Consider the following 15,386-nt stretch of genomic DNA (forward strand, 5'->3'; position numbering starts at 1 on the left):
GCTGGACTTTATCTGTACTACACATTGTCCTGTCTGGGACCATGACAGGATCCGAGACCACTGAAGCTGATGAAGACATACACAACAGATCCTTACTCACAATATTATCACAATACAAAATTTAAAGTTTGATCAAAAAAATATATGTCTTTCCAACAGTTTGCTAAACATAATCTAAAGTTTCTTGAATTATATGTCACCCACACATCAACACACTCACATTCACCTAGTGATGTTTCTCTTCTCTAGTTTTTATGGACCTGGGTTACTGTTTAACATCTCCACCCTAGCTTGAGTTTGTTTAGTAAATCGATCTTATGACAGGGCTATGATGGCGCCATCCAATGTGTCGCTCCATGAATTATTGGCAGCTCAGCTCTCCAGCCTTCCCTTTTAATGTTTTTCAACACTTTAAACTATTTTAAAACTCAGTGCTCCATAAGCCCGATGGCTGACTGACGGACGGCTGCTCCCTGTCAGAGTACAGCAATACTACTGGATAAATGCACATTCTAGACAGAAACAGTAACGCAGGTAAGTCAAACATTTTTTTCTGTTTTGTATTTGTTTTGTTTTTTAAAAAAATTGGAAACATTTACATTTAGTAAATACATAAACTGTTAAGTCTTTTACGCCAAACGTTACCGGAATCTCTCAGTTTTGGTTGCAGTATGTTCCTCAAATCATGTGGTTTTCTAATTTGAAAAAAAAAAAAAGAAATGGTTTGAGATGGTTCGTTCGAACAAAGTAGAAGCGCCGCTTTAAAGTATCTCATGTAACGCAAACACGCGAAAGGAGATAAGAGAGACTCACTTCGTCACGAAAGCTGTGCTGTAAAGATCATGTGATAACTCGTTTTACCCGAACAAGTCAAGGACATAAACAGGAACAAGATATTTCTCTCTTTGCTCTCGTTTTACCTTCTCGCATTTATCAGGGATTTCAGCACAATCAAAACCAAATGTGCGTTAATTACCAGAGAAACAATGTTATTTCTATTGCTCCTGTAATTTACCTTTTCTACCTGTAGATAACAATACTTCTAATCACATGTCCACTTTGTATTGTTTTAAATAAATTACAAAGACGACTGGATTGTTGTTTATTAACCCTCGAGGTTATAGTATGAGATTCGATGTTGGACCCTCTTAACAGTCTGGCTTTTTCAAATATGGACATTAATTGCTGTGAACTGTTCATCTTTACTAGGGCATTCACAATTACATAGATAATCCATGTAGTTTAGAATTAGTTTTGAATTCAAAGGTAAGAGTGAAGCAAAGATATAGTTAATCATCTTAAGATTTGGAGGCAATTACTTTTCTGAAGAACCTTCAACTATGGCTTTTGTTTCAGGAAGTCTTGGTTTTTTGCAACAGTGCCTGGCTGATCATTATGTGTGTCTTAAGCTGTTAGTTTAAGTACAGGCTGTGGTATTATGGCAATTTCTCACAGACATTGCCTCCTAACTAGGGGGTTTTATGGCAGCTGAGAGCTTTTGGTTGATGGGCAGAAGCAATGTGTCTCATTTAGTCTGACTCCTGCAGCAGGTCTTACCAGCTGAAATTAGATGTTTACATACTGTTGCCAAGAAAAGTCACATTCACGGTTTGATATTAAATCAGACAAGACTTCTCCTGTATTAGTTCAGTGAGAAATATTACATATATTTTTCTATTTGCTAAACGTCAAAATGGATTTGAATTTTTTTTTTTAAACTGTCTACCACCACACATACCGCGTCTCCAAAGCGATTCTGCATCTGGACACATTTTGCACCAAATCCTGTGTATCACTTCGACACAGAATACCTCTGTTGAGACTCCTAAGGTATTATTTATATGTAATTATTTGAACAGATAAACATGACACCGTCAGACATGTGTGTTTGGACCCAAAGACAGATGGGATTTGCTGATGTTCACAATTCTCTTGTGTCCTTTGATTTCCTTTGATTTTTTTTCCATGATGTCATGCAGAGAAGTAGTGCGTTTCAGCTGCAGCCTTGCAGAAATATTTACAGGTATGCACCCATTCAAATCAATTGTGAATTAGAAGCTAACACTATGATGACATCATCATTTGGGCTCTTTCAAATTGTAATAAAGGCATTGTAGTACAAGTCTATTTAAACTTTAAATTCTGAAATTGACTTTATGAAAATAACTAAATAGTCTGTTCTGTCTGAGTACTTAATAAATAGAAATAACCTAGATTTCATAAGTTTAAATAAGTCTATTTAAACTTATGAATTCTGAAATTGACTTTTTGAAAATAACTAAATAGTCTGTTCTGTCTGAGTACTTAATAAATAGAAATAACCTAGATGATCCCAGCTCTTACAGGATAGATTTAAAACACAATCGTAACCAGTCCATCTGAAGCCACTCTTTGCAAACTCGATGAGTCAGGAGGCCTGGGTGTACCATCTAGTTAAATTATAATCCATTACACTTCACACTCCCTACCTACAACCTCCTGTCAAATCACCCTATCTTTTAACCCTTTTATTTCACCCTCCAATCTGTAGTACACGATAAAAATACAGATACAACTTAATTGTCTGCATAGTTTTTGCAGGGCTACTGCTAACACCTCTCAACATTTTATTTTGACATAAGACACAAAAGTAGTTCATTACTATGATGTGAGAAAATTAAGGATTCACAAGTTAAAAACCTGAATAGTGCTGTGGAGGTTTGTAACACATTCCCCCAATATGTTGCTGCAATTATACCTGCAAATCGTTTGAGGTATGTCCATACAAACTTTGCACAAATTTCTCTAGTTGTTATTTTCAACATAGCTCATACTCAGTCAGATTGGATATATTTAATCTGTGAATATATATATATATATATATATATATATATATATATATATATATATATATATATATTCAAGTCTTGCCACGGATTCTCACTTGGAAATAACGTGTGATTTTAGACTGAACAAATCTAACGTAAATATACTTAGAGATGAATAGGCCCATTGTTTCGCTGGTTCTATGATCATCCTGCTGTGGGGAGGATCCTCCATACAATTTTTTTTTTTTTTCTTTTTCAGTGTTACCCTGTGTCTGTCTCCAATAAACTCTTACCAGTTTCCCTATCCTGCTCAGGAACATCATCCTCACAGCATTGTGATGTAATCCAAGAACTTCCGTTACACTCTCATCTAAGCAGAGCACCTTTCTCTATGCATTTCATGTGTCTCTTAAATGGCACATAGAAAAAATGTAGCAAATGGGCCACCTTTCTTATCATTCTCTAGTAACAATTCAAGAATCTTGCTATTTTTTTAGTTAGATTGTGCAAGTAGCCATGATCTGCCTCTGGTCCTGAATGGACAGATCTGCCTTCTATGAGATCTTTAAAGCTTAGGATATTGTTTTAATGGCATGAACTTTTTCCACATCGTTGCCCCAGACTTTCCTTATGTTTGCCTTGGTTTTCATTATGATGTTTGTTCTCTAATGCCTTAACACATTAACTGTATTGATACTGTTAAACATTTGTGGACCCGATTAGCCAATCAAGTGTTTAATTGTAAAAGGGTGATGAACACTTCTGCACGCCATGCTGTTCAGAGTTTTGTTTGCAAAACTTTTAAAAGCCATGCCACTTTATTTCCACTTCGAGAATATGCGTCATTCTGTGTGTCACCATAAAATTCATAAAAGTTTCTGGTTGTAATGTGACAAAATGGAAAAGAAATTCTATTAGCATAAAAAGTAACTAAAATGTGCTACAAAGCAATTTGTGATAATATGCATTCGGATGTGGTTCCTTACTGTGACATTATATTACCCTCTTCCTTGCTGAAACACTCCTTTCATTTTATTTTTTTTTTCTGACTGACCAACTCATTACAGATGTAGAGCATCAAGTCATCCATATCATCATCTTATCTTTTACAATCTTCTTTGTCACAATGCCCTAAACTGATTGCCTCTAAAACACACAGTAAGATTTAGTGCAATGAAACCCTTGATGTAAAATGGGTGGGTGAGACAATTGAACTGGTTTATGCCATGGGAGCTATTCAGTGTGTTTATTATGCCTCTGCCCTAAAAGATGAACCTGAGAGGACGGGCATGCTACTTATGATTTACACTTTTGAATTTGTTCTTGTCTAAGTTTGGTGAAGTGTGTGGGAATTGCGTCCGTGACGGAACAGCCAGGAGCCTGTTTTCAAGTTTTTGGGGATTTTTTTTTTTTTTTTTTGCTCATCTCGGATTACACTTTGAGTGCGAGTCAAAAGGACATAACTACAAGTAAAGTTGGGTTTTAAGTAAATGCAGGGAATAACTTCTTCTTACCAGATTCTATGAATGAAAACACATAAGTGTAAATCTCAGGTGTGTGTGGATGTGTGTTTTTGTCTTGGAATTATAGGGAAGTTATCAGTGTTCTCCACTTTTTATAGACTATATCTACTGAGGTGATAAGTGCTGTTTCACCAGTATTGATTAGATTATAAATCCCTGGAATAACACACTCACACACACAAACACAAATCTCCACATGCATATACACACACACACACACACACACACACACACACACACACACACACACACACACACACACACACACACACACATAGAAACTCTTGCTATCTTCAAAGGGGCTTTACATCGACTTCCATTCATTTTTCATTCTTTTCTATTGCAGAGCCCTGGTGCTTACACTAAACCTAATTATTACTATTACTATGACATGACCATAGTCCTAAGCCTAACCCAGAGCCCCAAAACAGAACCTCTTCTTATGGGAACTGGGCTTTGGGGCCCCTAAGGTGCAGTCGGTCCCCACAATGCAGTATTTGTAAGAACAATGTCCCTTACACTGTATCAAAAACAAGGCCACACACACATATGCATGGACACACAAATAAATAATTAGCAGGCAGTATTCACATTATACATACTTTGATTCATAAAGACAAGGACATTTCTCCTTTACAACTGTCCATTTATTTCTGTGATAAGTGTGTAAGTGGAGAACAGATAAGTAAGGTGTAATAAGGTGAGAAGTCTCAGCTCTAGCTCCACCTTTTCTCGTGTTCACTGCCCAATCAAATCACATTATTGACCTGTTAAGTGAGGGATCTCCCCTGTTGAATATGTGGGAGTTGGATGAAACGGTGATAGGAAAACAGAAGCTAAGACAAACTGAGAGAAGCTACGGAGGCAGACAAAAAAGAGAAAAAGGCAGCTCAGCACAGCTTGAAGCAGGAATGAAGTATCCTCCAGCTCCTCAGAGTAAATCTCTGTTAGATATGGAGGTGGCCAACTACTGCGAAGGCCTGGATCCATCATACAGCACACTAGGGTTTGAGAATGCAGAGGTCCTCTATGCAGGAGGAGGTAAGTGAGTTTTCATGCAGATACTTAAATACGGAGGCACATACACACCGAGAATCCCATGAATGTCAAGCTTGGTTTTGAAACACTGTGACAGCTACACACTCATTTCTATTCACAGGTAATGACACTGCTGAGGGGTATGACTTCTCACTGATACAGTGTCATGGAGCATTATAGATAAAAGTTTGCTGCATAAGAGGTCATCATGTTCAGAACCGGATGAGGAAATATTGTACGGGAAGACATTTAATAACAGAGCAGCTAGATAAGCTGATGTCAATGAGTTAAGTATTGGGAAAGAAGGAATGGAGTGTTTTTCATTAACTTCATCAAACTTGCCAATGTGTGAATTAATTTAAGAGTTAATTCCTACTAATGTGCATGCCGCACTTTAATGCAGAAACTGTGTTGGGTTGAGCAAATTTAAACTATTCAATAAATCGATTTGAAGTAGATCACTGAGTGAAAAGCTATTTCACCATTTTTTACCAAGTAAATCTCAACCGTTTGTGTCTGTCTTGTTTTCTGTTTGTTCCTCTTTATTATATCTATTATTTTGCTAATTAAACAAAACAAGAGTATATGTGATTATATACTGGAGGGTTGAGGGATGGTCCTTCCCTTACACTGGTGTTTTTGTTTTTATTTTTCAATATGAGATTTTTTTGGTTTTGTTTTTAACCTACAAACAAAAAAAAGAATACTGGGCCATTAAATTACAAATAATTATTTACTGCAAACACTCAAGCGGAGAACCATTGCTTTGAATGTGCATGCTTTATTCAAATGAAAGGCTTTGATGTTTTATCACAGCCTTATTGTTGAGTTTACTTCTTGAAATATTTTGTTGACTTTATGTTACATGTCTCATGCCTTAGGAAATTTGTGACATTAGACAGTTGGAAAATTTTATTAACTTTACATGTCATGTGCTCATTTACACACTAATTGGCTCAAATTTTTTAAAACGTGTTTTTGCAAACTACAAAAACTGCTTACACGGCAAGACAAACACACACACACACACACACACACACACACACAAACACTAAAAAGAAAAATGGAACAAAACAGACTCACGTAAACTTGTCAGTCTTTGCAGGTGCATATCCATATTAGGGTTGATGTGATTTGAGCACACATGTGACATCACACAGCACTGCACGCAAGTTAATCAAATACGCCCAAGTTACATTATTTTAAGTTGGGCGTAAGGTGTCGGGCATACTCAGCACAGTGTTGCCCTGTGCGAGTCACCTGACAACACCTACACAAGAGGGGATTTTACAGTAGAATGCAACGCCCATTGCTTTCTCTGTGAAAACCAACAAACACAGCCTAAGTTTCTTTATGTGCTTTTCTGTCAGATGGTAAAAAAAAAAAAATAAAATAAGAACATATTTTCCCAGAAACTGACGGTCTCGCCTGTAGAGCTCTTTGTCGCTGATGTTTAGTGAAATAAAGTTAGTTGAAGACATGGGTCATAAACATGGTTTGCTGAAGAGTAGGAACACTCCTCTGTGATGTCACCTTCGTTTTTGAGCTGAGAGTTAGTCAAACATTAACTCAAGCATTGTTGGGAGATCATGGAGTACAACTGAGTGAGATATGAATGGAACTCTAAAGATACGTGTCTTGATGCTCATCAAGGTTTCCCCACTTTAAATAACTTAGCATCTTGGATCTATATAATAAGCACTAAAGGAATGTTTAATGTGCAAGAAATAAGAATGGTGACAGCAACAGCTACCAAAATAAATGCTAAAAAAAAAACACTGCTTGGCCTTCTGCTATTTTGTCTAGCACTTCAGCAAAGAATTTATTTAACATGGTACCATGGTACCATTTACAGATGTGTGTAAAGCATGAGTAAAAAATATGCCTGTATGTTGTGCTTTGCAGACAGTATGCCAGCAGAACCAAGCCACTCTGGTCCAGATGGGCTGAATGCTAACTGCGCAATCTGTGGAGATAAAGCCACAGGAAAACACTATGGGGCTTCTAGCTGCGATGGCTGCAAAGGCTTCTTTAGACGCTCCATACGCAAAAGCCATGTGTACACCTGCAGGTAAAGACGACCAAGGCATATCATAAAGGCATGTTTGAACAAATAAAATATGCGACGATAAAACCTGAAGGATTAATACTTATATTTTTGGTGAAGACATATTCACCTGGCACCTTTCAGTACAACACGGGATGTTATAGTGAATTAAATGTTGTTCTGCAGAGTCAGGCCACATTGTCGTTCGTCATGTTACAGGTTCAGCAGACAGTGTGTGGTTGACAAGGATAAGAGGAACCAATGTCGTTTCTGCAGACTCAACAAATGCTTTAGAGCTGGCATGAAAAAAGAAGGTAAGACGACAAAAGTGACTCGCATGTTTGCAGCTCCTCACTTACATTATACAGTATTATCGGAGAAAATATCCACATTTGGCTCAAAGAACAAGGTCATATCTACAACCACTGCAGGAAAAAATTGTTGTCATGGAATCTCAAAGCTTCATGAAGATAATCAAAATTGGCTTAGCCATAAAACAAGGGAAGACTTTCTGTGTGTGGTGTGTGTGTGTGTATTTATGAGGGGTATGACCTTGGCGCAGAATTTTATGACACCTAATCCTGTGATACTGAAACATGTTGTTCTGTACTGCAACTGGTTAACGTTTGACTTCCTATTGCTGATCCCAGCATCTTCAGTGACTTTCCGAAATATTAACTGCAGTGACAGTTATTATTGCTTTTTACGCTAATGAATTAGTTAGTCTAAATGTTAAAATTAGTACAATAACTTTTGCATGCTTAGAAGTAAAAAAAAAACTGCTCTTGAATTGCCTGGTATTATTATCCTTTGTTTCCTTTCGTTTTCCTTTTTGCTTTACTTCTTGTTCATGCACATGCACGCAATAACCTTGGTTCTTATATTTTAGCTGTACAGAATGAGAGAGATCGGATCAGTTCCCGAAGAGTCATCCCAGATTCTCAAGACCTTCCACCCATTACAATATTAGCTCAGGCAGAGTCATTATCCCAACAAGTAAGAATGTCCTGCTTATTTTATTATTCCTGGAATAAAGGTCTGCAATGCACTGGCGAAACATTTTTTATTTATTTTTTTGATTCTGTAATGTTGCATCCACAAACTTCAGTGCATTTTATTGACATTTTATTTGAGAAACATAAAATACTTCTGGAGTGCTATAGGAAAAGAAGACATTTGTTATGTTCTGTTTTCACAAAGAAACGTGAAATATGTGATGTAAATTTGTATACAGCCCGAGTAAAGTGTAATTCTTTGCTGTAGTTATAGCCGCCATCAAATCTGGGCTTAGATTCTAAATTGGATTCACTTCTCGACTTTAATCGGAATGATCTGCTGCTGCTCTGGATTTATTATGTTCAACTCACTCTACTCCAGTCTCAACCCTTTTGTGGTTTCAAACAGGTTTTCTTCCAATATTGACAGTTATTTATCTTCATTCATATTCTCATTAACTATGGAAGCCTATATTTTTTTTATTAATACATCATCACGTGTGGTTTTCCCTGCAGATCATCACTCCTGTAGGACTGGTAGACGTATCGGATGTGAAATCAGCCACTGTAGGGGATGTGTGTGATTCTATGAGGCAACAGCTGTTGGTTTTGGTGGAATGGGCCAAATATATTCCTTCCTTTGGCGAGTTGCCACTAGATGATCAGGTAACAAGTCAAGTCATACAAATGAGCTTAATTTGTATATAGCTTGCACTAAGTCATATCTATGCAGTGATCTCATGTCATACTGAATACTGAAGTGAAAACTAGAGTAGAAGCCATAACATTCATCAGACATGCTGGTATTTTTCTATTAAGCTTATTTCACTTTTCCTTGTATGAAAAAAAAACATAAATGGATTTACTTTGCAAAATGCTGCAGAGCATTAGCATTTTTACAATGAGTATGTGGTATGTTATCTCTAACCCATTTCTGTAGCCTATGACAACGCACAGCACCATACAACTAAGGAAAAGAGAATAATTGCTGCTCTGCTTATTAATAATGTGGTTAATTTTGTCTGTGCATGTGTGCGTGTGTGTGGATGTGTGTGCGTGCGTGTGTTTCCAGGTGAGCTTACTCAGGGCTCATGCAGGTGAACATCTCTTGCTTGGGGTTGCCAAAAGGTCAATGCCATTCAAGGACTTTCTCCTTTTAGGTAGGAAATGACAATATAGTTTTCTTACGGTTTGGTTGTGACCATGTGTTTCAGCAGTAATATGTATGAGGCCTGGCAATGATTAACTAAAGCTTTCTGTTTTTGAAATGTAACCTCAAGGTTGTCCTTTGTAAGAGAAAAAAAATAAGTATCATTAATTACTTAGAAAATCGGATACTGTACACACAGTTGTCATATACAAACACTCACACATACCTTATGCATCGCCATACTTCTTGGACCTTACAAATTACCATTTAGCTTTGATGCAGCAATTTAAATAGGACCTCTCAAGCAATAACAAACCGCTCATGTACACACTAGAGCCCAACCCGTACCTGCTCAAATACCTTTCTACCCCAGTCAACTCTTCTCCACTAACTTTGTCAATTGTTTCTGCAGGTAACGGCTGTGTGATACACAGGAACGGCCCTGAACCTGAGATTTGCAGAGTTGCCAGCAGGATATTAGATGAGCTAGTCCAGCCTTTCCAAGATATTCAGATAGATGACAACGAGTATGCAGCTCTCAAGGCAATTGTCTTTTTTGACCCAGGTAATAACTAAATGCTATGTGCACTGTCTCATAGCAACCGATTTGTAAGTTTCATGGTAAATATATTTTAGATACTTAAGTTTTTGCTGAATACGGCTATAGATAATCCATTCATCTTAAAAATAAATAAATAAAAAAAAATACATACTTCTTGGACTTCACAGACTCTTTAATTCAACAAAATTATTCAAATAGGACTTCCCCAAGGTGGAATACGTATTTGATAAGTCTGTACTAATTTGAAAGCCTTTAATAAAAAACTGAGCAACATTTCAGTTCAGTTCAGTTGTTCTTTCCCTTTTTGGAAAGTAGTTCTGTGTCAGATGTTGAAACCTTGGGAGATTATTTTATAACCAATCAGGGGTTTCAATTTTTTTTCACAACTTTATTCCTAACCTGTCTGGTATTCCTTAGTCTTCATTGAACAGTTCACATGCTAATATTCTCTGATAAATCTCCATGGCCTTCAAGAAAAGCAGTGGATAAGTTATTCTAGTTATTAAATAAATGTACACTGGATGCAAATTAAACCAATCCTCTAAATGAAAGGATTGTGAATTCTTACAGATGCAAATCCCTCTTTTCAGATTTTAATTAGCAAAAAAAAACTAATTAATCCATATATTATTGTACTTATGCTTCATAATTATGCACATTTGTGTTCCTCCGTTCCTTTAAACCCCAATGAAATACATGAAAGTATGTGTTTATGATGTAACCAAATGTTGGAGAGGACACTTGATTTTTTTCTACTGCTTGTGCCAATAGATGTCACTATATATTACATACTTTCTCTTTGCAGAAAAAAAAAAAAATCATATGTTGGACGTTGATATATTTTTTAATCCCACAAACAACTGGACATAAAATTAAATATTACATTTTAACAGAAAGACAAAGTAGTGTATTCAGTATAATTTAATAAAATGTACAATTACAAAAAAAAAAAAAAAGAAAACAAATAGTAAAAAAATGACTGATGTATTTTATTGATGGGGTAACTACGTTGTTAGAAACATGAAAAAAAAAAGATTTACGTTTTCTTTAATCATAAATGTATTGTTATACATGTCGTATGTTTCCCCCCGTAGTTAGATTCCAATCTCTCCATTCTCTACACATGAGCACTATCACCACCCTGATCATGCGTTAACCCTTTCTACCTCCTTCTGTAAATCCCCTCATTTTCCCTCCATGCACCTGTTTAATGATAATCATTCCATCAATTCCACCCATATCCTCAATTTCATCCCTGGTCTTTTTTTTATTTCCTGTCCTTCAATCATGTCCTCCCCACCTCTATTTACCTGTCTCTTCAATGCTTTGCTTTCCAATCTCCAGATGCAAAGTCGTTGCGGGACCCAACGAAAATTAAGACTATGCGTCTTCAGGTAATTCTACTATTTAATCTTTGAAATTACTGTAAATCTGTAGCTTTTTATCTTGCATTTTATACATACATATGTATTTTTTTCTTTTTAGCAATTTTAATCTCATCATGTAGGATGTATTCTGACTTTTATCAGAAGGGCAACCGACATTTACTGTCATTAGCCATGTCACTTTACACAGATAAAAATTTGCTCTGGATTTCAAACTTAAATTTGGAGTTTTCGTCACAGTGGTGTGTGTGTGTGTGTGTGTGTGTGCGTGCGTATGTGTGTGTGTTCACAGGTTCAGATGAGTCTGGAAGACTACATAAACGACCGTCAGTACGACTCCAGGGGTCGTTTCGGAGAGCTCTTACTGCTGCTTCCCACCCTGCAGAGCATCACCTGGCAAATGATTGAACAGCTCCAGTTCATTAAGCTATGCGGCCTGGCCAAGATAGACAACCTCCTGCAGGAGATGCTACTGGGAGGTAGGACAGGGCTAACGTTTGCGTTTGTAATTCTGTAAACAAATAGGGTGACCTTCAGCAAAGCGACTCCTGTAACCTTGGAGAGGTGAATATGGGGGAGCAACATGAGGGATTGTGGAAATGGGGAAAAGTATACCTGCTCAGCAAAGTTCTCTAGGACATATAAATATACGCAACTAAAAAGTAAAAAAAAAAAAAAAGCTGTACCGAAGAACAGTGTAACTTTGCATAGCTCTCATGTATAATAGGCAAAAACAGAAATAGACCAAGTTTGCCGCACAATGTGATGCGAGGGACATTTGTGCACACATCTAGATGTGTATAAATAATAAGGAGGGCTATGTCAAATAGTTCAAACGTAATATGGGGTCTGATGTAAAAAGTCATCTGAAAACATGCCCCACGGCTTTCACCACTCATGGAAAAAAAAAAAAAAAAAAAACGCCTCATGGATGTGAAAACTTGACTTAGATGACTGTACAGAAAGAGCTGTATTTTTCTTGTCAGAATGTGGAATGACTTCCAACAAGAACTGTAACAACAACAGCAAACTTTCTCCCATTCTAAAATTGTTGGCATAATATATTTAGAAACCCAAAAATGAAGGTTTTAATAGTGTATTTTACCTTCAAAAATGTATTAAATAAGTATACAATGGATGTATAGACTACAAATATGTAGTCTCTATATTAGAATTAGATAATAATAATAATAATAATAATAATAATAATAATAATAATAATAATAACAATAATANTAAAACCCACATCAAAATAAAACATCAAAACAATGTGGTCCATAATTATGAAGTAATGTGTAAAGTGATATTTGTATCAGCTCCTCACACAGTTTTTTCTTCTTATGTTTATCTCCATCCACTGACCAGCATCACATCCCTGCTTTAAAAATAAAAAACAAAACAAAACAAAACAAAAAAAAAAAACATTACCACAGCAAACTGCTCTAATGCCACCAGTGATTTTTATTGCAAGGATTGTGAGATGAGGAAGCATCAGCTCAGGTGACTGGGCACGTCTTGCTAGGTTATGGTTACACTTTGTTCACTAACATTCTCTAACATTCCTTTCAAGCATTCACAGAAACGCTGCATTTATATTCAAAGCCAGGGATAACACTTCATTGAGAGTGTTTCAAAGTACGGTGGGCCGCATTGAAATGAACGTCACGTTTCTTAGATTTTTGTTAATAAAAAAAAAGCCATTTTTCTTTTTAAACCCACTTCACATTTTCCACATGCACTGCTTTGTGGCAGCCTGTAACATCATTGAAATACAATTCAGATTTAGAGTTGCAACATAACCAAAAGGTACAAATCTTAACGGATATAAATACTTTGCAAGGCATGGCAGTTCTTTCTATTCCTGAAAAGACAAAGAGGGTTCCAAATTTTGATATTGACAATAAGTTTGTTTCTGAAACATTGAATTGATTAGTGAGGGTGCCAGAGGGGATTATTCAGCAAACTGCTTTCACAAGCTGCTTACACATTAAACAAACCTATAATAATTATTAATGTATTTTCGTTAGATAATTGCACCTCTTCAGTTTCTTTGCGTTTGTGTTGTATGTGCAGGGCTAACAACAGAGTCCAGCCACCTCCACCATGCGGCACACACCCAGTTGACCCAGGACCATGTGACTGGACACACCCTTGTCATCAGCACCATGCCTGCTGCTCAAGTTCCACAAATAGGTGAGAAAAAAAAAATGCCCAAAAACAAGCATTAAGCATACTGAAGACAAACCTATATCGAAATGACTAAATGTTCTAACATGCTTTCTGCTCACTCTGCAGCTTCACCTGAGACTCCCATCCCATCGCCACCACAGGGTCCCACCACAGAAATGTACAAACATTTCCCTCAGCCTCATTGTCCTCCCGTCAGCCCCTCATCTTCTACACAGACGGACCCCTGACTCCTTCCTGCCCTGTGACAAAGAATCTGTCATGAAATCAGTTTTCTTTTTCCTGGATTTATAGTTTATTATACTAATGTAAAAGTTAGGAAGGCACTCCTTATTCAGTATGTCTTAAAGACTCTCTCTCCCCCGTCCCCTAGTGTTACAGCAACAATGGTCTCAGAATAAATTGCCTGCCGTTCAAAGGTAAGCTTTTATTCAAATTTAAACCCTCACAAGTCTACATCTTTCAACAAGAGACCAGACACAGGGGCTTCAGCTGTAATGATCAGAGGACGGGGCGCAATTTAGGGGCTCATTTAGAATCCAGCTGGTGTTCCACCCAGCTCCGACCGGCCGCATCATTCCAATAGTCATCTCACAGTGGTAGGAATGATGTGTGTGAGTAAACTGTAACTTCATTACTTGAACAGCCTTACATGACAACAGGCTTGGTCATCTGAAAAAAAAAAAAAGAAAAAAGAAATGCTATGTATATATTTTGAGCATCTATTGCTCGTGGTTTCCAGGTTTAAAAAGACACATTTTCTGGATTTTTTTTTTTTTTTTGGCAATGCCGATTTGTCTGAATGAAGTAGAATGGAAAATAAAAAGAACAATTCAGTGTTAGACATTTTAATGAGGTATACATTTTCAAGCAGAAACTGCCATTTAGCTGCTTTTGAGTTATTCCAATGTTTGCTCATCAGCTACCCATCTAACCCAGACTGACACCTGACACAGTCTCCAAAACCAGCCAGCTTGGCTCTCTGACTTGACCTGACCCAAAACTGGATTTGCACGCAAAGTAGATTAGCTAAAAGACAAATGGTTCAACATGAAACAGCATAGTGTAAAAAAAAAAAAGAATGTAAATGAATGTTAACATACTAAATCATAAAAGAATTTGCAAATTTTAGAAATAGATCATTCTTTGTTTTAATTGACTTCAATTAAAACAATATATGGACATAAGAAATTTTAACAATGTAATCTCGAGTGCAAAAATTTATTTGTTGCAATACAAATTTATATTTGAACATTTTCAGTTCCTCTATCATTTTTTACAGTTGTATTTATTTTTGTTTGCATTGTATAAATGATGTGTGCATTTCCAAAATGAAATATTGATTACAACCCTCTTAAATGATAATTTGACTACCAGTAGAAGTTGATATTCTATAACAATATGCCCGATATGCCAGATATTGTGATAGTTCCACATTGAGAGTCCAAGAAGGTGTAAGTAGTCATCTGATGGACACAGTACACTTGGAATCATTTGGAGGTCTACATTAAGGGTTTGTAGGGTAGAGCACTCAGCTTGCCAGTGGTCAGAATGTAGAGAAACTATGACAAACAAGACAGGATGGGGGACCCATGTTTATCTTGCCATCACACACAGTGAGCAGGATGGTAAGGGAGATAAAACTAAAGCTCCAAAGACCAGTGTTGGTGAAAAATAACAAGCAGTGACACC

At 36.8% G+C, this 15,386-nt stretch overlaps 1 protein-coding gene across 2 annotated transcripts; it reads left to right on the forward strand.

Moving 5' to 3' along the window:
- The first annotated feature begins 252 nt into the window (after positions 1–252).
- hnf4g (hepatocyte nuclear factor 4, gamma) lies at positions 253–14,943 on the forward strand. 2 transcript variants are annotated; one of them, XM_015037875.1, is made up of 11 exons: positions 253–534; positions 7,274–7,439; positions 7,635–7,729; positions 8,305–8,411; positions 8,927–9,076; positions 9,483–9,570; positions 9,973–10,125; positions 11,467–11,516; positions 11,800–11,986; positions 13,581–13,700; positions 13,803–14,943. In XM_015037875.1, exons 1-11 carry the CDS (start codon positions 504–506, stop codon positions 13,922–13,924), a joined length of 1,269 nt encoding a protein of 422 aa, XP_014893361.1. In that variant the 5' UTR covers positions 253–503; the 3' UTR covers positions 13,925–14,943. The 2 variants fall into 2 exon arrangements, with proteins under 2 accessions (XP_014893361.1, XP_014893359.1); XM_015037873.1 differs by lacking the exon at positions 253–534 and adding an exon at positions 4,889–5,371.
- Positions 14,944–15,386: the final 443 nt, after the last annotated feature.

Source organism: Poecilia latipinna, unplaced genomic scaffold (assembly GCF_001443285.1).
Source record: "Poecilia latipinna isolate Pla-1442-1.1 unplaced genomic scaffold, P_latipinna-1.0 Scaffold421, whole genome shotgun sequence".
Classification (NCBI taxonomy): Eukaryota; Metazoa; Chordata; class Actinopteri; order Cyprinodontiformes; family Poeciliidae; genus Poecilia; species Poecilia latipinna.

Excerpts from the sequence above, each read along its gene's own strand:
- hnf4g (XM_015037873.1), top strand. The coding sequence starts at position 5,128 with ATGTGGGAGTTGGATGAAACGGTGATAGGAAAACAGAAGCTAAGACAA. Across the intron at positions 7,730-8,304 it reads AGCTGGCATGAAAAAAGAAG|CTGTACAGAATGAGAGAGAT; the intron begins GTAAGACGACAA and ends CTTATATTTTAG. Across the intron at positions 9,077-9,482 it reads AGTTGCCACTAGATGATCAG|GTGAGCTTACTCAGGGCTCA; the intron begins GTAACAAGTCAA and ends GTGTGTTTCCAG.